Source organism: Nannobrachium achirus (assembly GCF_963921795.1).
Source record: "Nannobrachium achirus genome assembly, chromosome: 7".
Lineage (NCBI taxonomy): Eukaryota > Metazoa > Chordata > Actinopteri > Myctophiformes > Myctophidae > Nannobrachium > Nannobrachium achirus.
The window spans coordinates 59,896,823-59,923,036 of record NC_137816.1 but is presented as its reverse complement, the minus strand read 5'-3'; the positions used below and the strand labels follow the sequence as shown (position 1 = coordinate 59,923,036).

Sequence of the window (26,214 nt, the reverse complement as noted above, 5' to 3'; positions counted from 1 at the left end):
AGAAGAGAAAAGGAGAGGCAGAGAGATAATAGGGGAGAGGAGCTGAAGGCTGAACTCCTCAGGTGGGCTGAAAGGCGAGCAAGTTGGAGTGGCAGGCATTTAATGGAGCATGTGGGAGTTTGGTTCTCAGAATAGGCAGTAGCCTAATATTACTGCCAGAGGACACTAGATGGACTCAACTAAAAGAAAGACATAATTTTAAAGCAAAGCTTGGGCAAGATAGACTCAGTGGCAGCTCCAGGGTATAATCAGCAGGGGTGCCTTCATTTTTCCAAAGGGGGCACTTTACTTTTCAACACTCCTATATATAGGAAGCAAATGCTCACCTGTAGATGGACACGATGGTGCAGATTTTTGCTGCATTTTGTGCCAAATTGGTCATGTCTAGTCTAGTAATTACTAGTTCTCTCACTGAAAAGATTTGAATTTCCTGTGCTGCGTGCACAACACCAACACAGGAATAGACACGGTGCAATGCCAGTGTAGGCTACGTTTTATTATTACATTTTCATTATACTATTAATTAATTTTAAAATGTATATTTATAATAATCACATTTTGAAATCTGACTATTATCTACTACAGGAAGGCTTATTGCAACCGCAGGTCGCAGTTACTATCAAAACCTCCACCGGCTGTCAGTCAGTCTGTCCGACACACGTCACATCACACTTTTGCCCTACTCGTATCTCCGCCACCGTTGCCCCTATCCATGCCAAACTTTGCACACACACTCCTTGGCTGCCAAACCACAACCTCCACACTCATTTCTCACATGGCCCTCTTCTAGTGCCACCATTCTTGCAAAACGTATAGGTTCCGAACGGAACCATGTTTATTTAATACCGGAGGACAAGGTCCCCCTATGGGATAACCAGCGCCATCTGGCGCTGCAACAGAGTAAAACTCATAAGCTCCCGTACGAGAAATATCATTTGTCGGTAGGGCTGTCAATCACAAACGAGGGCGCCGCCCCCGAGTGTATAAAAGCCCTGCGGGCTATCATAACTTCCTCTAAAGCCGCACCTCTGCGCCCGCAACTAGCGAACCGAGGGGCTTTATTCGGGGGACCTTGTCCTCCGGTATTAAATAAACATGGTTCCGTTCGGAACCTATACGTTTATTGTCATACCTCCAGACAAGGTCCCCCTATGGGACTCATATACTCCCCGAGAAGTCATGAACCGACAAGACTGTCGTGCACACCGACCACACCCGGAAAGGAGGCCCTGTCAACCGACGTGACCCCTTTCAGGACTGATCCGACCCAGACCCACAGGGCCTGGGCGTGTTCAGACAGAAAAAGAGACCCTGACAGACCGAGGCCCGCCTTATGCACTAAGGGCAGACACAGGTCCACCTTATAAAATTGCAATAAAATAAGGGAAAACTCAGGGTCCCCCCCCACGTATCCTAGAGACAGCAGCATGCTATCTCCGGAAGGGGAGAGAGAGCCGCCCCCCTACGTAGTAGGAAAGGCAGCAGCACCCAGAACCGTATGCGCCATAGCAGAAGGCGCAACGTCCAGGTGATAGTAGGTCGCAAAGGTGGACGGCGAAGACCAATTCACCGCTGCACAAATCTCCTCAATGGAGACACCTTTGGACAAAGCCCAAGAGGTAGACACACCCCTAGTACTGTGGGCCTTAAGTGCTTCCGGCACTTCAGACCCAGACCGGGTGTAAGCCAACCTAATAGCATCCACAAGCCATCTCGACAGAGTGGGCTTGGACACCGCTTTCCGTTGACGGGCATTCATGACCACGAAAAGCTGAGAAGTAGACCTGCTGTCCACCGTCCTATCACAGTAGGCCTTCAGGGCCCTGACTGGACAAAGACAATGAAGACGCCTATCCTCCTCTGATGCAAACGGAGGAGGATGGAAAGCCGTCAAAACAACAGGTTCCTTCGGGACCACCCGGTTCTTAGGAATAAAACTCAAATGAGGTTTTAGAAGAACCTTGGAGTCATTATTGAGAAACCTCATACAATCAGGGCTCACAGAGAGCGCACGAAGGTCGCTCACACGCTTAGCCGTAGACAAGGCAAGCAAAAGAGCTGTTTTGAAACTTAAATGTTTCAAAGAGGTCCTCCCAATCGGTTCAAAGGGTGCCTTGCAAAGGCCCTCAAGAACCACTTGTAGATCCCAAACAGGAAACAAGGCTCTGGTCACAGGTCTCAAATGGTCCACACCATGCATGAACTGGACCACCTCAGGGATTTTAGAAAGGCCTTTACCTGCCACCCCCAGGTGGCAGGCATCAATAGCCGCTAAATAACCCCTCAGTGTAGAGAACGCCAGACCAAGGTCCAGGCGGTCCTGCAGGAAATCTAACACCCTCTGGGCCGAAGCTATATGAGCCACCACAGGTGGCTCCTGTAGCTCACACCAGTCCAAAAAGGCATTCCACCTTCCATCATACACAGCCCTAGTAGAGGGGGCTCTAGCACTCTGAATAGTGGCTACAACCATCGGTGAGAAGCCTGCTGCAAGCAGGTTCTCCCTCTCACGGGCCAAACCCACAGGTCTAGGCCCCGTGGGTCTGGATGGAAGATCTCGTCCCCTGCCTGGCGCAGCAGATCCCTGAGCAAGGGAAGCCGCCAAGGGGGTCGAGAGAGCAGTGGGGTGATCAGAGACCTCCACACTCCCCTGGATGGTGTCACCAGAAGAACCTCCTGGTTGGAACATCTGATCCTCTCCAGAGTGGGAAGAATCAGTTCCAGGGGTGGAAACGCGTAGAGAAGACCTTGTGGCCATTCGTAAGCAAACGCGTCCATCCCCAGAGGAGAAGGTCCCCTCACTGAAAAGTAAAGGGGACACTTCGCGTTCTCCTGGGAGGCAAAGAGATCGACTCGCGGTCGACCGAACCTGGAGAAAATCTGCCTCACCACCGCAGGGTGGAGAGACCAATCCTCGTAACGAGGCTCCCCCCTGGACAACAGATCGGCGCCGCCGTTCTGAAGGCCCGGGACATGGGAGGCTCTGATGGACCTCAACCGAGGCAAGCACCAGAGGGTCATCTCGCGCGCCAGCTGATCCAGCGTACGCGAGGAGAGGCCGCCCTGTTTGTTGAGATAATACAGGGCCGCCGTGTTGTCCGTCCTGACCAGGACATGGCAACCCCGGAGAAATGGTTCGAAATGCTTGAGCGCCAAGTAGATCACCATTAACTCCAGATAGTTGATGTGGTACTCCAACATGGCCTGGGTCCAAAGACCCCTGGCTGAGCGCCCCTCGTGGGTGGCGCCCCACCCTGAGCGGCTGGCGTCTGTGGTGATCACCTTGCGTGACACCACTTCGCCCATGGAGACCCCACTTGTCAACAACGCCTGGTCCCTCCATGGGACCAGAGCGTCCATGCAGACCTGGCTGACTGTCACCTTCCTGTACCCTTGCAGGGAAGGAATCCTGAGCGCCAGTGACCACCGCTGGAAAGGTCTCATATGAAACCTGCCCAGACGCAGAAGTTGCACTGCTGAAGCCATCAGCCCAGTCAACTTCATGCACTCCTTGTACCTGACCACCTGGTTCAGTCGGAAGGAGCCGAGACAAGTCAGAAACCTGTCCACCCTCTCCGGGGAGAGGCGAGCGGACATGGTGGCCGAGTCCAGAGATATTCCTATAAAGGAAATCTGCTGGGAGGGTAACAACATGCTTTTGCCAAAGTTGACGTTGAAACCCAAGGCCTTCAGGTGTGACAACACCAGATTGGTATGGCGCGCCGCTTCTGAGCAGGAGGCGGCGGAAATCATCCAATCGTCTATGTAGTTCGCCAGCCTGACTCCCTGATGCCTCAGTGGAGCAATGGCTGCCTCGGTCACTTTCACGAAAACCCGAGGGCTCAGAGAAAGACCGAAAGGGAGGACCGTGTACTCGTACAGGCGCCCCTCGAAGGCGAACCGCAGGAACTTCCTGTGTGGGGGATAAATGAGGATGTGCTGATAAGCGTCCTTCAGATCCACTGAACAGTGGAAATCCCCCTGACTCACTGATTTCATCAGTGACTCTGACGTCAGCATCCTGAATTTGAACTTTTTCAAGTGCTTGTTCAGAGCACATAAGTCCATAATCGGACGCAGCCCCCCTCCTTTTTTCTGAACCAGAAAATAACGGCTCCAGAAGCCTAAACGGCTCTGGTCGCGTGATAACTCCACTATAGCGCCCTTGCGCAATAGTGAGCTTATCTCCTCCCTCAAGGCATCCGCCTTCAAGCCGCGGGCTCGAGTATAAATAACCTTGCTGGATAGGGAGGGTTTTTTCGCGAACTGTAGTCTGTAACCCCGTGTCACCGTCCGAAACACCCAGTGATTCGGATTGCAACGTTTCCATTGCTCTGCACACTGTGCTAACGTGTTGCTGAGCAACGGAGAAGCCTTGGGGTTGTACCGCCTGAGCGGAACTACTGGGCCGGGAGGGAGAGGTTCCGTATCCGGGCACATATCCGTATCCGCTAGACCATCAGCTTGTCCATGGGAGGGCACAAGGGGATTCCCGCCTTCTCTGCGTCGCGGCAATCGACCAGGAAGGGGAGCTTGGGGGGGTCCTTGTGTGTAGTCCAGGTTGAATGCAGGGCCTCTGCAAAGCCTGGGACCAGTGGGAGCTTTTCCATCCGAAGCGGGGGAGAGGAATCCACATCCTGGCCAAGGAGGGGAATCCTAGCCCGTGGTCCGAGTGGCACGTCTCCGAGTGGCAGCTCCAGGCCACAACGGATGGTGGCGCGTTCCAGCACCGAGAGCTCGTCCATGGGGATGGAGTCTGGGTCTTGCGCCGCTGCCCCTCTCGCCCCAGCCGGCATGGAAGGGGGGAGAGAGGCAGAAGGGGCTTGGGAGGACGCGGCGGAGATGGAAGCCTCGGCATGAGGAACCACCCTGGCCGCGCCTCCGCCCTGTCCGGAGGGGAAAGAGGACTCGTCCTCCTCCGAGTACTCACCCTCCGTGTCCAACTCCTCCAAGTCGCAGTCCTCTAGCTCCGGTTCGTCTCCGTCGCTAGCATGCCAGGAGACGGGGCTAGGTGGCCGCATAGCCCGTAGCTGGGGGACGGAGAAGGAGAGAGGAATGTCACCGACGACTAGAGGGTGGAATTCCTTGGGGGGGACGGTCCATGTTGCAGCTGGCGGAGAAACAACGTGGGCGGTCTTGCATGTTCTCTTCTTGGGCACGGCACCAGTCGAGCCCGTCGGAGAAACAGCAGTGGAAACAGGGGCCGCAGACCCGCTAGCAACGGGGCTACCGAAGCTAGCTGAGGGCGAGGCCGCTGGAGGCCTAACCACGTGGCGAGAAGCAGCGCTGTGGCGTACAGCGCTGTCCGGCACACGAGGAGAGGTGTCTGGGAGGGTTCCGGCGGAGACCGTGGTGTGAAGGCCGTAGCCTGCGGCAGCGATCTCACATCGTGCCTCGAGGGCTGGAACATCGTACTGGAGGCATTCAGCACAGTTCACCCCCGTGGCCGGGGCCGGAGGGGACAGAGAGGCCAAGGCGTGTCCTACCCCCATGCAGACAATGCAGAACGGATGAGTATCTTCATTGGCGATGAGGCCTTTGCAGCTGGGAAGGCCGCACTTCTTCGGTACCCTAGCTAGCAGGCTGCTAACTGTAGGTCGACGAGCTGCCATCGTGAGCTAACCGAAGCTAAGCGAAGCTAAGCTAAGGCAGGGAGACACGTGGCAGAACGTACAGAGAAGAAGTAAAGACTCAAAGCGAAAGTGAAGAAAAAGACCGAACTGTTAGGAAGAATAGAAGTAGAAACGTACAGGAGAATAATCTATAAAGGCCAGTGGCCGACTTCCTAGTCAACGCTTAGGCTAAACTTTACCGAAAAATATACTTATATGGCTGAGTTCGCGACACTCTAGTTGCAGGTAAGCAGAGGTGCGGAAGAGGAAGTTATGATAGCCCGCAGGGCTTTTATACACTCGGGGGCGGCGCCCTCGTTTGTGATTGACAGCCCTACCGACAAATGATATTTCTCGTACGGGAGCTTATGAGTTTTACTCTGTTGCAGCGCCAGATGGCGCTGGTTATCCCATAGGGGGACCTTGTCTGGAGGTATGACAATAAACACATTTTTGGACACTGCTCCTACAGAGTTTGGCCTAAAATCACGCAAAGCGGTACACAGTATCGCTAAAGTCATGTCATCAACATGGATCTGTCTCATTTCCCATATTCCCTCCTGATTGGCTAGCATTGCCTTCTAAAGTTTGTGTATGCGACCTGGCGGTCGCTTATCTCCCGATTAGGGAGTCTTAGTGGTTTCTGTTGAATCTGTTGTGGTGCTGGTGAGAAGAAAACAGAAGAAAGCTTGGATTAAAACAGGAAGCCTGAATTTTGTTGTGACATACACTACCAGCTCTGCTTACCTCCCCTATCCCAACCAACCCCTCTAGATTTACACAGAACCCAGTTGTTCATCAAAATCTGGTACCAATTCAGAAGTCATTTTAATCTTCTAAAAAGGTCTGAAATCTTTTAAAAAGCTGTTTAACTGTTCTGCTGCTGTTGACGGCGCTCACCGTCATTGAAAGGGTTAATACCATGGCGCCGTTGACGGTGAGGACTGTGAATCTTACTGTATATACAGTAAAGATATTATTACTTACTGTACGTCGCTCCGGTCCCGCCCGCATCGGCAATGTCGGCGACGCACGTTGGGCGTGCACGCGAAGTGAAGCTCCTCAATGTTAAGTCAATGGAGAGGCCCATAAAGAAACTTCATTTAAACAAAATAGCCATTTTGAGACATTTTGCAGCAGATCTAAATGTAAACAAGGCACAAGGCAGGGCGCAGCCATCTTCCTCTTCTTGTCCCACACTGTCATGTGACTAGATGACGTAATCGTTGCCGTCAAGTGATAATCCAAAAAAACAAAAACAACCCCCTTCCAGCCCTTCAAAAATAATAGCGGCGGCCTATGGAGGAAACTGCGTGGCACCGAGGCACCAAGCAACTTTCAGATTAAGAGGCACTAATTGTGTTAAGAATGATATCTTCTACAGTTTTGCCGATCTGTCAGCTAAATTTAATCTCCCCACCTCTCATCTCTTCAGGTCTAAATTTGCCTTTTGAAAAGTTGGGAATAATGTGTACCTGATGTTCATTGCCCAGTATTCAATGAACTGATTATTTAATTGTTAATACAGTACTACCACCTACTATGTCAAAAGAGTGAATAATTTCCCAAGATACAGCAAAGTGAGTTGTGCTTATGCCAAGAATCAGATTGTAAAACCAGATGTCTCATTTTGAAGAAAAAAAACGAAAAGAAAAAAAGTCCCAGTTTAAGAACTCGCAACAGCTCTCTCATGAATACTTCTTGGGCATGTAGTGAACTCTCTCGAACCTTCTCTCTGCTTTGAACTTGCAGAAACAAAGTGCAGCGCCTTATGTCTTATTCCTCAGTTCTAAAAGCTCTTCATAGGCGGGAGTGCTCCTTGCATCACCACCAACAAAAGGGCTGCGCAGGTCGCACAATGTTCCCGCGAGCTGCGAAACCTCCGCTCCTCTGCTTTGTCCCCCGGTCTTTGAAGCCATATTACTATAATGACAACATAAGAGGAACCCTGGGATTCTGCGCTCGCTCTGTGCCAATAGCGTAAAGTACAAATCCCATCATGTGCTCTTTTTCTGTTAAATACAAAGGTCTCAAGTGGGAAAAACCCGCACGGATTGAAATGCATAGTGTATAAAACACCCAGGGCTGAATTCCGTTGTCAAGTCATGGTAGGGTGAGAGACACACACACAGCGAGAGAGAGAGAGAGAGAGAGAGAGAGAGAGAGAGAGAGAGAGAGAGAGTCTTATGGTGAGCCACAGAACGGGGCGGAGGGAGGAGGCGGGGGGGGGGATTTTTTATCTCCTACTTCTGAGGCATTTGTGGAGAATTGAGAACATTAATAATAAGGTGCTGTCTCGTCTCCCCCGCCTCCGTCCCTCCCTCTCTCACTCCCTCTGTCTTCTCTCTCTGCCAGTTCCTCCTTCTATCTCCCTGGCTCACGTTCATCTCTTTCCTTCGCCACGCTTCACGTCTCATTCTGATCAATGTCTTCTCCAGAGCAGGCTGGTTTGAATCCAGATGAAAAGTTTGCTGCTCACCCCACAAATCACACCTGAAGGCTCAGCCCATTTACACCTCTCTCTGCCCCTCTCTCTCTCTCTCTCTCTCTCTCTCTCTCTCTCTCTCTCTCTCTCTCTCTCTCTCTCTCTCTCTCTCTCTCCCCCTCCCTCTCTCTCTCTCTCTCTCTCTCTATCATAATGTTTTTTTCTCAAACCAAACTTATTTTAAAACCTTCACTTCCTCTTTAACGCGTTATCTTTCATCCACTTTTCTCTTTCTTCCCCAAACCCTATTCACGAGAAAGATCAGAGGATATGAGCGACAATAAGCCAAGGAAGCAGGAAATTGGAACAAGTGGAATGATTGGTTTGACAGGAACAATTCTCTCATGCACGCACGCACGCACGCACGCACGCACGCACGCACAGCGAGAGAGCAGGTCATTTGTCCCTTTGACAGAAGCTAGCCATCTCTTTCCATCTCCCTGATTAATCTAATACACATAAGGGGCTCCCCTCTCTCTCTCTCTCTCTCTCTCTCTCTCTCTCTCTCTCTCTCTCTCTCTCTCTCTCTCTCTCTCTCTCTCTCTCTCTCTCTCTCTCTCTCTCTCTCTCTCTCTTTTACTTCAATGCTGATTCAGACTTAAAAAATGAAATGTAAAGTTACAGGTCACATAAGGCCAATTATGCTTAACTTTTCAATGAGATGTCCTCTTTTGACCCATATTATCCCAAACGCCTACAACTAACTACCTTCCGACATGACGACATCCATGCCACAGTTTGAAATGTAATCATATATATATGTCCGCATCAATTATGTTGTAAATGAACACTTGCTAACTAGTAATTAAGCTCTTTTCTTTTCTGTTATCAAGCTGTCTAAAATATGAAGCGATTTCTGTTTAAAATCAGGCCTGAATACTGTGTGGGCAATCATTTATGTCAAGAAGAGCTGTTTATGCATCTTTTTATACAGCGCACGTACTCAATTTAATTGTCATTTCTTGGTCATGTCGATCTTGAAAGAGATTCATTTGCAACTCTTGCCTCTATTGTTGATCGTCTCTGGGCTAATGCAGGAACAGCCATGATGTTATTTGAGACGTTTGTGAATTATCTGAGACCAGATTTGTCACAAACTGTCACAAACTGTTTCAAGTAAGCGACGAGAATGCACGGGAGGCCACGCAGCGTTAAAGTGCCAAACAGAAAACAAAACAAAAAGGCCAGTCAATCTAAGCTAAAAAAGGGCATGACCCAAAATAAATTGCAATAGTACCGGTAATAATTTTTTTATGATCCTTAGGGTCATCCAAAAAATGTTAAAAGTTTCCCATTATATCCTTAGTGGATCAAGGTAAATTTATGGGGTTCAAGTTTGGGTCACTTCACTTACTATACAGGAAAAAAAGACCCCCCAAAAAAACCTTCTTTAAGTAGCATGTGAGGGGTCTAACTAGGATTTTGTTCATGATTCTGAATTTGTTTTGCAAAAAAACATTCCTCGGGCCAAAAACGGACCCACAAAACTATGGCGTAGTGATGGTTTAGTGATGAGTCATCACTTTTCACACTTTAGTGGGGTTTTTAGCCCAAGGAATTGCCAATTTACATTTCTGCCGGGTGCCACACCCTCACGCAGTGGTGTAAAGTAACCAAGTACTTTTACTTAAGTACTTTGTTGAGGAATTTGTACTTTACTTGAGTATTTCCAATACTTTTACTTCTACTCCACTACATCTCGGATCCAAATATTGTACTTTTACTCCACTATAATAATTTGAAAACTTTAGTTACCGGTTACTTTGCAGGTATCCTCAAGCTCAATGCGCCGCAATGTGACATGTTGTGAGCTTGTAGATCTGCTATTTTCTTTTTTTGGTACTTTAAGTACATGTACATTTTGATGCCAACAATTTCATACTTTTACTCAAGTACATTTTGAATTCCGGACTTTTACTTGGAACGGAGTAGGCCTACTTCTACATTGCAGTATTGATACTTACACTGCACCCTCACCATAAACCAACCAGCAATAACTTCTTCTTTTCCTTTGGGCTGTATACCCATCAGGGGTCGCCACAGCGAATCATCTGCCTCCATCTCACCCTGTCCTCTGCCTCCTCTTCTCTCACAGCAACTAACTGCATGTCCTACACTCATTATTACTTCCATAAATCACCTCTTTGGTCTTCCTCTAGGCCTTCTGCCTGCCAGTTCAAACCTCGGCATCCCTCTACCAATACACTCACTATCCCTCCTCTGTGCATGTCCAAACCATCTCACTACCATGTCCAAACCATCTCACTAGACTACTTTCATTGTTGGAAAAAGTTGCCAAACTTACGAATTTCAGCATCATAAGGAATAGGGAATAGGGAACAGCGACAGACAGACAGACAGACAGACAGACAGACAGACAGACAGACAGACAGAAAGACAGACAGACACGTGCACACACACACACACACACACACACACACACACACACACACACACACACACACACACACACACACACACACACACACACACACACACACACACACACACACACACGCACACACGCACACACGCACACACCCAGATTGGACATCAAAGGTTTAACTAATGATATGAAATGCACAAAGTAATAATCAATGCCACAAAAATCATTTGGTAAAAACGCTAACATGAACATAACTCATAGGTCCTGCCAAGTCTACTTAACAACACACTCACACAAACAAGGGGCCTATTATCTAACCAGGCAAGTTAAATGATTACAGTACACAAGTACACAAAGCATACCAGTGCACGCACTTACTCAAGTATAATACAGTCAAATAATTAACCATCAACAGATTGATTTGTTTTTAACTCACCACTGATGTTATTTCTTCACGAAGAATGTGTTAAAGGGCACCAACACCACCAATCAAGAAACGGATGTGAGCATCCACACTGATGTCGAGTTGGAATGATTCTTTTAAGTGACATACGTTAGTGCATACGTTACTGCAGTTAGTGCTCGGTGTGGATAGCCCATGATGACTCCTGGAGCTCAGTGCACTTGATGAATTAAAGGTGATACACCATGAAATTTCACTTTTCCTATTTAAAACCTTTTTTTTGGGGTCCCACTAGCACCTTCTATCCTCACAAAGTCCCATTTCTGACCGTTGTGTCTTTCTCTGGTTTTGGGAAGGCGGAGGTTAAAAGCATCCCACGGGTTCTCAAAACAGGCTGTCTATATTTGCTGCCGTCGCTGACGTCATCGATGGCCGTTTTTGAAGAAAAAAACGTTTTTTTTTCTTCAAAAACTTTTTTTTTTTCAAAAACATAAAAAAATAAAAAAATAAAAAAATATATAAGGTATATATTTTTTTCAGGCCAAAGGTGGTACTGCAGCTGAAAATGCTCTGAGAGCCATTCAAAATGAGAGAGGCTCTCTATTCAGGAGTGGTAATTTAGCCTCGAACCTTTTGAAAAACGTTTTTGGGACAAACAATATGACATAAATACTTTTTAAATGCATGGTGTATCACCTTTAATCTGTCATTACTTTTCAGGTTCATATTTGTGCCACATTCTTGTTCCATACAGCAACATGATTGTTCAGTCTCGCTTGTAAACATTGTGGACGACAGTTTTTTTTTTTAAATGACTCGCAGACCACGACTCAAAACAGAGTAGTGCAAGAACATATCCCTGTTGTCTTGTTTAATAACAGGATTATAGCATGGAATCCTTATTCAGATTTAGATTCGGACCTCCCTTTCACTGACTGGCTCTTTTTTTTCAGCCTCAGCTCGTAAGCAGGGAACAGTTGAATGGAGCTGTGATCTGAGTTTCCAAAAGGTGGCCCGGGGAGTAGGGCTGTCACAATTATTACATAATCGTCTAATCGTGATTTTTTCACAAGTTCACAACGCGTCGCATCGCGACGCGTTGTGAGCTTGTAGATCGGCTATTTCCACTATCAATGTTCTTTTTTAAGTTTAAAGTTGTCAAATATTCTTTGTATATTTAGGTCATGTGTCATATATACCATGTGCAACTTAAAAGCCTAAAAGCCAAACAGAAATGTAATTGTCAACGACAAAAACACAATTAAATCGTTAATCGCAATTATTTGAATGACAAATAATCGTCATGTAAAATGTCATAATCGTGACAGACCTACCGGGGAGGGCCCTAAAACCTTCCTGGAAGGGCGAATAACAGTGGTTGAAAGTAATTTTGTGTCGGCAAAATTTACACAAATTCACAAAAGTATACACAAATCGCCGGAGCAGACGGATGAATGGTTTCCTGCTAACTAATAACTCTGTTAAGTTCAAGTTTCAATTTCAGTATGTTCTATCTGTTTGCTTGTGGGTGTATGTGAACTACAACGACGATCGCTCTTTTTCACGAGGTATAAAAAGGGAGGCATATAATTAAATACTCAGACCTAGTGAGCACAGGGTGTTCATGGCCTGTACCCCTTCCACTCACCCCCAACCGCTGCATACCGCAGAGTTGTGTTCCATCCAATTGGAACCAAAAACATGTATTTTGGTTCGCAATTGCCACTTAGTTCTGATAGCCATGTTTCAGTCAGTTTGATTATGCACGTAATGTACGGTATACCACAAGTTGTATCGCTGTCGGATCTCAAACCCGAAGCCCGGCAAGTTTATTGTCGAGTAGTCTCGCGTAGCCAGAACAACTATTCCACAATCTCCAAATGCTATATAGAGTCTGGAACTACTCCTCCTGAACGGCGAGTAATGGCAGCTGGCATTTCCATTCACGAAAATATATTTTAAAATGTCATTTCTACTAAACAGCAAGCTAAATATGCTTAGATGATTTTTATTTATATAATGATAAATGTGCGCGATGTGAGATGGAAACGGAAGTGAGGAGGAGGCTTCACTTCCGCTTTAACCGGTTACTCATCATTCTTCTTCCGTTATTCCAGACTGTATGGCGGGAGCATTTCCAAATCGCAGTCTGGCCACGCGAGACTAATTGTCGAGGGATCTCACATTGACCAGCAGTATGGACGGTAAAGCCGTTTTGTTGCCTGTTCTCCTTTATACTTATAGTGCAATCCAGAACGCCTCCTCGCTTTCCCCTGTGGCCTTTTCCTCCACTCTCGCTGTGATTTCATTCCAGGAGTGGGGGCTACAACAAAGGGGGCATTGTTTTCCACAAAAAAGTCAGGATCGAATTGTACCCCAGACAGATTAGGTGAAAGAAAGACAATAGAGAAAGTATATTACATAACAATGTTTCAGAGTGCACACAGAAGCTGTTTTCAACCGCCATCGGCACTCCCAATGACTCCCGATGATTTCTGTGTTGGACTAAAAACGACAGATTCCTGGACAAATGCCACAAAGAACTGCATTTCATTTTTCTTGGAAGTCCACCAGTGTAGTACACCATTTTAAATCCAACCTAGTTTGACTCTGAACAGCAACACGCTGGATTATCCGTGTAGGCTTAGCTATTCTTTTCAAGAGAAAAAATAAATAAAAAGCTTCTAAACTAGCATCGCACACTCACTGTCTCTTCTCTTCAAAACAACTTGTACAGCAATAAGTACATCAACTGACTAAAGCATCTCAAAGGGTCTAGATCACCGGCTTTCAATAATGTCATCATATTGACATTTCAACATCTATGATAACAGCAGGGAAAGTCAACTTTCATCATCTGAGTCCATACACACTAATACAGTAGCTACAACACATTACCGTTGACATTTCAGTCCATATCCAGGGGCATTGATTGGATAAATACCAAAGCAAAAATATTTGTGTTCAGGATGAAATTGTGTCCCCAAAACAGTTTCTCAACCTAATGTACAGCAATATATGAACAAGATGTCGTCTAATAATGGTAGTGGTGGGTAAAGTATTTATTTTTTTGTTGAGTAAGAGTATCAATACTGCAATGTAGAATTGTCTGATAGCGTGCACACACACCCAAATACCTATGAGAGTGAAATCCGCATTCCAACAATGCATTTCAATGAGAATGAGAGTTTTTTTGCAGAAATCCTCTACTGGCATGAAACCGCCCCCTTCTCATTGAAATACATTGGCAGAATGGGGATTCCAATCTCATAGGTATTTTAGTGTGTGTGCACCCTAACAAGTAAATGTCCGGTAAACAAAATGTACTTGAGTACAGTAAGTAAAGTAAGTATTGGCATAAAAATATAATTAAAGTACCAGACAGACAGACAGACAGACAGACAGACAGACAGACAGACAGACAGACAGACAGACAGACAGACAGACAGACAGACAGACAGACCATCTTCCAGTTTCTATAGATCCATGCTGTCAAAAAAAAGGATATACTGTATATTAACATTTTGTAGATGTTGGCTACATTAAGCATGATCCATTTCTGATCCTTTTTATAATTAGTTGACCCCATTGCGCTGCATCTTGTTATATAAACAGACATCCACTCACGGCCCTGAAGCAGAACTACCTGGAGCTCGCTCTTTAGTGTATGTTCAACTAGGAAGGCCACCTGCTCGCATGGACGACAATGCTCTTATGCCACACAACATCTATTTGTCCATGACCAACATTTGTATGGGTCACAAGTGTTTTTATCCCCCATAGCTTTGTAAAGTATGCTGTTCAAACATAAGGACAGCCTCTTGTGTTCCAGTAGTGGTAAACACAAGACTTAAGTAAAAGTATCAATGTAGAAATACTCTACTCTAATACAATATTTGCGTTTGAGATGTAGTGGAGTAGAAGTAAAGTACTGGAAATTGGAAATACTCCAGTAAAGTAAAAGTACAGTACTTGAGTGAATGTGCATAGTTACTTTACACCACTGCTCATGATTTAATGATTTTAATGTATATCCCATTACTGATTATGCTCCCCCTTCCCTTTGTCTTGTCAAGTAGTCTACTGTATGCAACACAACTCTTGTGTTTTCCTGTGTGGAAGCAATGAATCAAAGAAAAAGCAGTGATTTCCAGCCAAACAAAACAGTCTAATAAAGTCTAATAACAGCATGGACTTTAGGAGTACAGTTTATGAATTAAGCTGCTACGTATTATATTAACACTAACACAGACACCACTTAAATAGTAATATTGTTGAGCAGCATTTCCCCTTCAAATAGCATACGATCATCCTAATATTATTCTATTCAGCTGCTGCCAAGCCCAACCAACTAGAAAGTCCAGTGCAGTCCCTCCGAGTGTGGATATGAACAATAAATGGGGCCATCCCTTCCGGGTATGGGAAGGAAAACGATAATGCATCATTTGACTTCCGACCGTATTTCCCAATCATTTTATTTTTCGAAATGTGTAGTGCCTGAGAACTCTAAGCCCAAATTTCCCTTGATAAATGTTGATACAAGTAGCTGGATAGTGTGGATTGTTTTGCACAGTTCCTTCCCCTCATTGATAAACTGGCTGCTTGTGGGCATGTTTACTAATGTGTTGATCGTCTGTCTCCTTTGGCCAAGTGGAAATAGAAATCTTTATAAATACTGTGCTTTTTCTTTTGTACATGCATAGAGAAGGCTGTATACTGTACTGTATTATCAACAGTTCTTCTATTCAGCAGTATGGGGCCGGTGAAAGGATATGCTTATATATACTGAATACTGTATGTGCTATTACAAATAGGTCTGATTGTTTTGATTAATATGGATTAAAAGATTCGAGAATTGGGTATGGAGAGGTCCCCAGACCCATGTTTTCTTTAGGGCCTAGGCTTAGGCAAACCTTTCAAAATGGCAATTGCAACTATAAAACTAGAAAATATTGTTCCTTCGAAACAATTGTGGGCTCGCTTCAAGCCAGAAAACAATGGCTATAAAAGTACACAATGTCAAGATCGCAGGCAGTGCTCTCTTTGACGTTACTGACGTCAAAGATTGGTCCATTTTGTTCCAAAAATGTGTTGTGCAAAAGTTGACCTGCTGGTGGCGCTATAACAGGCCAATGTGAGAAGGGTGGTATCTGTTCCTTGACCTATTGGGAATGTGCTTGCAAGATGATTTAGAGGCAGAAGAATAATTTGCATAAAACTGCAATATTCATTGAATTATTAAAAAAGCATGTTTACATTTTAAAGAAATCCGATCTGACAGATCTTTAGATATCGGTCCAAAGTTCACGTAAAAAAAGTTTTGTGCACGTGGAGCGAAAATTCCAGAATAAAAGCGGGTTTACGCGTTTTACAAACTGCTCAAAATGGCGGAAAATCGATGGGCGGCGCTTACTTAACAATGACACAGATGTCTTCCGCTCGAGTCAAAGCACGCGTGTAAGCAAGTTGCATGACTTCAAACGAAACGAGTCATGACTTATGCCCGTTTGAAGTTTGAAATTTCAAACGCTTCGTATAGCGCCCCCCTTTGGCCGATTGGAATAAAATTGGTTTCAGTGATACTTTGACTAACCCTCTACATCTTTGCCAAATGCCATGAACGTGTAACTTTGCATGTATGATTTAGAGGCCGAAGAATAATTTGCATAAAACCGCAATATACATTGAATTATTAAAAAATTATATTTCACTTTAAAAGAAATCCGCCGAGATAAATCTGACCGTATTGGTCCAAAGTTCATGTAAAAAAAAGTTTCGTGCGCGTAACGAAAAAAACCCAGGAGGAGATAGATTTTTACTGTTTTTCATATAATTCCGAATTGTGGGAGACCTAAAGGTCAGAGGTCAAAAGTTAGAGGGTAAAAGTTGTTCGGCATGAGGAGACGCATAAGTGTATACAGGTTTCATGGCTGTATGTATAACACAGCATGAGCTATACCTGTTCAAAGATCGCACTTTCGAAGGCTTCCTACAGCGCCACCATTTGGCCGATTGCTATAGAAAATAATAGCACACTTCGCCACTGTAAACTGAACACATTGATGTTTTTATTTTCATTTTCTCACTAAGTATGTAGGAGTAGAACGGAACCGAAGTTCCCGTCTACAGTATGCATGATAGATAAATAATGACAAGAACTAAAGTGTGCTCGCCTATAGGCGAGCCCACAATTATGTTGAAGAAGTTTGGAGTTTGCAATACAAAAGACCACAAATGCAGGCACATGCACACATAGCGTTCCATGGCTTTGTGTTGTGGTTTGTGTCTATGTGGTTAATAACATACAGTAGGCTACACAGATACACAGAAAGCCAAATTACACCAAAGAAATCATACCCAGTGTGAAGTGAGCAGTGCCTTTGAGCTATATGCTCAAGCTATATGACCTAGAGGAATAACTTTAAATCCCTGTCCATTCATTTCAAGGCTGCTCAACAGCACCGCAGCTGTTGTTGCCGTGCTACCGTTTAAAGTCTTCAGGCTTTACTGCTCTTTTCCTGAACATTTCCTTCAAATGTATTTTTTCCACAGGTTTCTTTCCAGTTTTTGCCAGACCCATGAAATGGGTAGGCCTACATAAGCAAATGTCGGTCTGTCCGGGTTTTCTATATAAAGGGTATATATGATGATGACATGATGATGACATGCCTACAAAAGGCATGATGTCATAAATGATGATGACAGACAGGGGGTTGGCAGAACCGGGGTCTGGCACAACCAGGTTGACCGCACAATGATCACAATGATGTCACAAATGATGATGACATGAGGGAGGGACAGACAGCCTATAAAGGGACAGACAGCCTATAAATGTACCATTAAATTTATAGGCCCAGAGGGTTGGCAGAACCGGGGTCTGGCACAACCAGGTTGACCTGGTCTAGTTTTTCTTTCAAATTGTTATGGAGAATGGAGAGTATTTTAGCAGAAACCCACAAATGACAAGAAACCACTCCATTCCCTTTGAAAAGCAGAATCCACCTTCATAGGTAGATTTAAACGTCAAAGTCAGAGAAGGTCATGAAAAAAAGCACAAATAGCTGATTTACAAGCTCAATGTTCTGCCAATCCACTGGAAATCTACTGTCTTGCCAATGGCAGGACACGTGAAGTTTTTAAAAGGCACATCTGTACAGCCGTGCTCATTCATAAAAGAACAAACACACTCGGTCAAATGTTGGAGCGGCAGGCACCGCTCAAAGATAGCCTAATCATTGCACCACATAACGCTGCAGTGCAGACAAATAAACGTGAACTTCCAGATTCCACAGCATTATATGGCTTCTCTCTCTAAAGTGAGTGGCCCACACCTCACAAATGAGAGGAAAGTCACTTTGATCTACAGACCAGGGCAGTAACGTGATATAGTATCTGATACCCTTGTTGTGGTTGTAGAAGACGTTAATTTGCCTATGGCACACTGATACAAATATTTTGTCATGGTTGCTGGGTCTAAACAGTTTCACTTCCAACTGCCAAACTGTATTTACACAGCACTAGAGGCTGTAAGCTGCGGGGAAGAAAGACGGTTAAAGGTGATACACCATGAAATTTCACTTTTCCTATTTTAAAACCTTTTTTTGGGGTCCCACTAGCACCTTCTATCCTCACAAAGTCCCATTTCTGACCGTTGTGTCTTTCTCTGGTTTTGAGAAGGCGAAGGTTAAAAGTATCCCACGGGTTCTCAAAACAGGCTATTCAGATTTGCTGCCGATTGTGACGTCATCTGCCGATTGTGACGTCATCATAAAAAATAAAAAATAATTTTTCAAAAAAAATCTTTTTCAAAAAAATATTTTTTTTTTCAAAAGGATTTTGGGGGGGTGGCGCAGTTCAGGCCAAAGGTGGTACTGCAGCTGAAATGCTCTGAGAGCCATTCAAAAATGAGAGAGGCTCTCTATTCAGGAGTAGTAATTTAGCCTCAAACCTTTTGAAAAACGTTTTTGGGACATAAACAATATGACATAAATACTTTTTAAATGCATGGTGTATCACCTTTAAGGCCAGCAAGAAACACGTGCAACCCTCGCCATTGCTTTGTGTCTTCTGAGGACACGCTCCAAACTGTTACAGCAGTGCTGCAGTGCCTTGCACAAACCCTTGACCGTCTGACACACATTAAAATGGACTGCATCTAAATAACAACCTGTCCTTGATGCGCTGTTGTGGATTCCAACCACGTGATGGGATGGACCCGCCTCATACCGGAGCCTGATTGGCTCCCTGGCATGCAGGCACAGTTTTACTGAGGTTAGGGTTAAGGTTTAGGCATAGTTGCAAAAACGAGAACTGTCAGAAGTCCTAAATGCTCTTTTTTTTTGTGTGGACAATGTATTTATTTTTCCGGTTCTGCACGGCGGCAGGAGCAATAAACAACAATGAATAGGCTTATATAAAGCATATGTCTTAGCATTTTGGGAGAACGTTCACTCTCTGGTGTCAGTTCAAATGTAAACACAACGGCAGTCTAGAGCACTGTTTCTCAAACTATTACATTTCAAGGTCTCCCCCTAACTCTGTCAGTGTACAAATGGAACCCATTTGGTTCATGGGTTCCATTTGTACACTGTTAGAGTAGATACTTAAGGGTCAATTTAAAGCCCCCTAAAGTAACAGAGTCCCTAGAATCCACATTGAGAATCACTGATGTGTGCATCACGCAACCACGCATTATATGGTAACACAAAATGAAGTTCTCCTCGCCGCCACCAGGGAAGGCTGCAGGCATGCAGCCCCCAAAGCAAACTACTACCCACGCTACTGCTGTCAATCACAGCGACTACTGTCCAATCACAGCGGGTCTCCCAAGAAAAGTGGTGGTAATCATAAAGCAGGGGTTTTCTCAAACCTTTTTAGGCCGTGACCCCCAAAATAAACATATTTGAACTGGGGACCCCCACCCTGACAAGCACTTAGAATTGTAGGTATTACATTTAATGTGACTCGGTTCCACAGAGAATTATTGTGAAAATAGCCAATCTACATGCTCACAACAGCTCGCAACGCGAGGCATTGTGAGCATGTAGATCGGCTATTTTCACAATTGTTCGCCTCGATCGTGCTTACTTAATATTTGACAGTTTGGCCAGTTTGGTATTAAAACGGTCTTGAAACTCCTTAAATTGTCACTTTATAAATGTGCAGATACCCTGTTGGTTTGTTTACCATTGAGTGAGAGAAAAAAAAGCGAATCATCTGGGGACCGAACAAAATAATTTTGGGACCCCACTTGGGGTCCCGACCCCAAGTTTGAGAACCACTGCCATAAAGCCCACGTCCTTCATACAGTTGTGCAACTATCACAAACCTTTTGTTTATGAGCGGCCAGATAACCGTGCAGTTTCTCGGGCCGGAAGTAGGAAGGGCCACCGCTGACGGCGAAGCGAACATCCAACTCCCTGCTGGCGCCCGTGTCCTTCAGGCTGAAGATGTTGATGTTGTCACGGGCAACGGAGAGCATCTCAGACAGGAAGTCCAACAGGAGCTCATATCGGCTCGGTTGCTTCCCTCTTTGGTCGATGAACTCCTTGGCAGTGATGCCTGTAACGCAAACGTTCACGCACGCACGCACGCGCACACACATACACAACACACACACACACACACACACACACACACACACACACACACACACACACGTATACACACGCAGACACAGTGTTACAATCTAGAGGAGGCCAGCAGAGACTCGAGAGGTTGAAGCACAGAAACAGTGTAAGGGATGAAGGAAAGTCAATGTGAAAAATTTACACTCGCTAATTGATTGTGTTAATTTGCTAAAACAAATCAACACACAAGGGCAATAAAAAGGTGAGCAGTGACGTGGCTGTGCACGACACTGTTTACAACCGTGTGTGTGTGTGTGTGTGTGTGTGTGTGTGTGTGTGTGTGTGTGTGTGTGTGTATGTCAGCAGTTCTCAGACTGGATTTAACGCATTAATCAGTCCTACAAGTGTTTCATAGTGTTTTGATGTGCCGACATAACGTGCACTGCTACTACTGACTGACATGAACTTGTTGATTCATCCAACGTAATGTATCAAATGAATGTACACAAATCTATAATGTTAACACCAGAACAACCAGTTTGCTTCTATTCTACACGTAAACCTGGTGAGATTCCTTTTTAATTATTAATGGCTTGTCTTCTAAAACAAATAAAAGGCTTTGCTCTGTCTGAACCCGTAGCTGATAGAGCCAATTATCAAAACACATGCAGTGGAAAACATTTCCAGAAAGAAAAACTAATATACATTTGTTGTGTCCAGCGGTGGAACCAGTACTCACCATTTTTTACTTAAAGTGGGCGTGACACGGCCAAAACAGCTAATTATGGCTATCAAATTAGCCATTTTTTTTAATGATGTCATGTACCCCCATGTTAAATTACCCAATCAAATTAATTTATTGTAGTTACTGTACTGAAAGTAGTACTTTCTGTACAGTAACGGCAATACATTAATTTGATTGGGCTAATATGGGGGGAGGGGCGGAGACTCGCGGAGTCGAGTATCCATATCATTATCTTTTGAAACTGCCCCAAAAAAAGCTGTCCGAGGCGTGTTTCCGACTTTCTAAACCAACTTTAAAACTATCAGTTCTAGGGGTAAAAATTATACACCATTCGCTATAAAATGGTAAAAAAGTACATGTCTTCTTCAAAAAAAGGTGTCAGAGATTCTTTACGAGGGTCAACGCGCTTCTCCCCGTCTAAGGGACGGTTTTGTCGGCCATACCCTGCTGTGTCTTCCGCTAAACCTGACTGGAGGACCTGGCCGGGACGCGTGATTATGGATCCCACTGGGAAAGATGGAGAACGAGCGTCCAGCGATCTCCTTTCTCCTCGGCAGCTTTGAGCCCTTTTAGCAGACATATGTCCTGCTGTCTCGGAGGACTGAGGTCCGTGGCTCATACACTCTGTGTGTGTAGCCTGTGTGTGTGTGTGTACACACACAATAGCTCTCCAAAATAGCCTTGCGGTGCGGTGCGGCGCTGCTACACGCTAACAACATCACGTTGTGCGCGGCACGGCAGGACGGACGAAGTATACATTGCGAGGCACCGCACAACATTCACTACTAACTGATACGGCCCCGCCTCCTTTTCAGACCGTTTGAAGAAACACCACGTGACTTACTGTATCATAATGTTAAATTTCGGCCGGTGTCACGCTCCCTTTAAGTAAAAGTATCAATACTGCAATGTAGAAATACTGTTATAACTACATATAAGTCCTGAATTTAAAATTTACTTCAGTAAAAGTACAAATGTATTGGTATCACAATGTACTTAAAGTAAAAAGTACTCATTACAGTATGCAGAATGTCCTGTTTCAACCATTTTCAAATAGATCTTTTGAAAATAGAAAATCTACAAGCTCACAATGGGTCGATGTGACACATGCGGCATTATGATCTTGTAGATTGGCTATATTCAAATGGCCGAAATGTATACTATAGGGGCTGTAATGTATGTTTTGTAATCAAAATCTACAAAGTAACTAAATACTCCAGTGCACTTAACTCAACCTCTGCCAAAAAAATACCCCTTTGTACCCCTTCCCTGCCATGCCCGAGGAACCCGAAGATTTAATAAGCTTTAATTAAAAAATGTTTTTTTATCGAGGCGGAACTAAAATAGGCCGGAACTAATGCTCCGTGATCGGTTTCTACACGGACACATTATTGAGCGGACCAGTTAACATTGAGACCGTGAACCGGAAGCTGATGGTCCGTCCTCTATTTTGGCCCGTTGGCTTTCTGTGTAAACACGGCAGCTTACAGACAGAGAACTTATGGATCAATTGAAAAAAAATAAAAGGATTTGAGAAGCTGATGGAATACGCAAACACACCATGCATAGCAGTGTTCGATCACGCACAATGGGAACTGGATTAGCGGCCGCTTTAACAGGTAGGAGAAGCCAGCAGTGAAAGACATAGAAAAAACTTTGGGCTCCTCGGCCGTTAACTACAAATTTAAGTACAGTGCTTATGTAAATATACTTAGTTACTTTACACCACTGTTTATGTGCAATGTAGTTTTTAATTTAGATAAATAGTTACACTATGATTATTCAACACGTCTCCAAATGTACAAGTTCACAAGAAAATGCCCAAATGCCCATCCCTATATCTAGTCTCTCTCCCAAAACAAGATGGGAGAAACTCACACAGTTAACATAATAATGTTAACTGTGTGAGTTTACCTCCAAAACCTTATCAACCCCTACAACCCCACTGTTCACTCAGATCAGCCAACACAGTAATGCTGACAGAACCCTCCCTAAAAAAAACAGGATAAAAATCCACTCATCCTGGACAATTTGCCCTCCTGGCCCCCAAACTGTGGAATAAACTCCCTGTGGCACTTAGAACTACAGACTCACTCCCTATAGCTTACGCCGTGGACTGAAGACTCACCTCTTCAGACTCCACCTAAACTCATAGCAGTACTGTAACACTCCACTTCCCTCGGTGACCACACATGAAGCTAGATAGCATTTTTAGGTTTTAGAAAGTTTTATTATTAGGTGCGTGTTCTACCTATGTTATTATTTTTATAGATTGATATTCCTATGCATATTGTTGTTGATGTACTGACGTATTAGCTTGCTTATTATATTGATGTATTAACCTGCTTATTGTAAGTCGCTTTGGATTAAAAGCGTCTGCTAAATGCCTAACTGTAAACTGTAAATTGGAGGGGAAAAACACCTAAATGGCTCAAATAAAAAGAAAAAAAAAAAGAAAAAGAAAATCGAGAGCAATCTGGCAGAGGACATTAAAGGGGTTTTGATGTAGTCAGTGGACTGGCTGGTGCCTGGAGCCTGGAGCCAGGATGGGACACTAGACTGACTGGAGGAATGGATGTTGCACTTGACTGATGGATGATGTGACACCAGCATGTGACACTTGATTGATGGAGAGGAAGAGTGGAGCTCGTCTCAAACCGGGCCCTAGTTCAGTAGGGAGCGAACTGCCCGGGTAGTCCTGGAATCTTTGTTCACCGACCTAGTGTAGCACAGTGGTTCTCAACCTATATGTCGGGACCTTTAAGACCTTTTTATTAATAAGTAAATGAAATTAAATGCAAGTAATCAACAAACTATACAATACAATTCGGTCAAACATTGGCCAAATTGTCAAAGAATATAAGGAAGAGGCCACATTGTGAAAATAGCAGATCTACAGTACAGGCTCACAATGCAAAGCAAGGCGTTGTGAGCTTCAACTCTTTGGCTCACATGACCCCACAATCAATCCTCCAGTTGAGCCAGTTCTATTTCTTCGGTTTTCTTTTTTCTTCTTCTTCTTTTTTTTCTCATCAGTAGTTAAATGTGTATCCATTGAATAGAATACTTTGCATGCATATTAAGCTAATTTAACTTGGGGACTGGGGGATCCTGAGGCATTCCCAGGCCGTTGTGGGTATGTAATCCCACCACCTGGTCCTTGGTCTATGCCCTGTGGCCCCCTCCCAGCTGGACGAGCCTGGAAAAACCTCCCTGGAGGACTTGACTAATGCCCGAGGAAATTCCCTCAACTGGTTCCTCTTGGACATAACCAAAGATTACACAAAGGCATGCTGGAGGTTTAATCCCGCCACCTGGTCCTTGGGCCTGCCGCCTATCCCATGGCCTTGTCCCAACTGGACATGCCTGGAAAACCTCCCCAATGGGGAAGCGATCAGGAGGCATCCTAATCCTAACTACTGTATCTGTCCACAACAGCTCAACTAACTCCTTTTGGGTCACAACCAAAGACTACAAATGCATGCCAATACCAATTGGCATGCAATGCACGCACAAACGCACGCACGCATGCACACACACACACACATCATCCACTTATACATGTACAGTTATTGGTTGGTGTGACATATTGGTAGTTAAATCAGGTTGCATTTTAATGATGCAAGTGCGAGTCAATGGGACTACATTCCCTTGCAGATCTCCCTGTGCACCCGTTGAACCGTTTTTACAGCAAGGCCACTTCAATATTTCAGCCGGTTGAAACGTTATATAGTGATGAATAATCATTGGGAAGAGGTTGCAGCAGCTTAAAGCCAAGGTCCAATGCTACCGACGTACTGGACATGGAGGCCATGGATGCAGGAGACAGACACGGCAGAGTGCCAAGGATATGATATCAAACAATAACACGATGTGGACACATTGGAGGTGCTTCTAACAACCACTATTCTGGGAATGTCTTCGTAGGCGAACATTCCGTGAAAATAGCAGATCTACATGCTCACAGCGCGTTGCAACGTGGTTAAAACCCGTAGGTCGGTTATCAACGACAAAGAGATTTTGTGTTGAGGGAAAGGGGGAACACATAAATGCATAGCTATTTCGATATTTGGCATAAATATTGTATTGAGTATATCTGACTGCTTGTATTGACTGAAATGTGCCATGTTGTTCAATAATATAGAAAAATGTGATGCATCGCAATGCATAATATAATCGAATGGAATGGAATCGTTACCTGGTGAATGGTAATCGAATTGAATCGTGAGGGCAGTGCCCATGCACACCTCTACCGAATTACGTAGGGTTGAAGTGGTTAAGCACAATCTGGGTGGCACAGCCACCCAGGAACAAAAAACACACACAGACACATTTGCAGGCACACACATTCCTCCTCTTTCTCAGTAACAAGGACACCTGTAATTGGCACAAGCCAGCGAAGGATTATGGGTAATGTAGAACACCGTTCCCTTGAGAAGAGAGGCTGCACGCAGTAGTTTAATTACCTGCACACGCCTGCGTGCATGTACAGGTACCCTCGCACACACACGCACGCACGCACGCACGCACGCACACACGAGCACGCACACACACACACACACACACACACACACACACACACACACACACACACACACACACACACACACACACACACACACACACACACACACACACACACACACACACACACACACACACACACACACACACACACACACACATGCACACAAACATTTGTTGGCACACAGACAAACATGCTTTCCCCTGGTGCCAATTTGACGGATACACACACATGCACACCGTTCCTCATGCAACACTTGTCAACAGAAGGGACAGAGAGAGGGTAGAGTTAGAGAAGTGAGAACAGAGATTACAGAGGAGGGAGCCTTTCATTATTTTTTAATGATCTCACTGACACTATTAAGTGTCTCGATAGCCTTGGATGTGTCTGTGTTTTATAGCTCTGTGTGCGCGTGCGTGTGTGCGTGCGTGGTGTGTGTGTGTGTGTGTGTGTGTGTGTGTGTGTGTGTGTAAGAGAGGAGAGAAAGAG

At 44.9% G+C, this 26,214-nt stretch overlaps 1 protein-coding gene across 1 annotated transcript in view; it reads right to left on the bottom strand.

Annotated features, from left to right (window-relative positions):
- Positions 1-26,214, bottom strand: part of LOC308288878 (neural-cadherin) — a gene marked incomplete at both ends in the record, with an annotated part of 433,302 nt that overhangs the window by 145,603 nt on the left and 261,485 nt on the right. Inside the window, one exon of the mRNA XM_080730353.1 lies at positions 20,215-20,447. Coding sequence (XP_080586479.1) covers positions 20,215-20,447 — 233 coding nt within the window. The remainder of the gene's footprint in view (positions 1-20,214; positions 20,448-26,214) is intronic.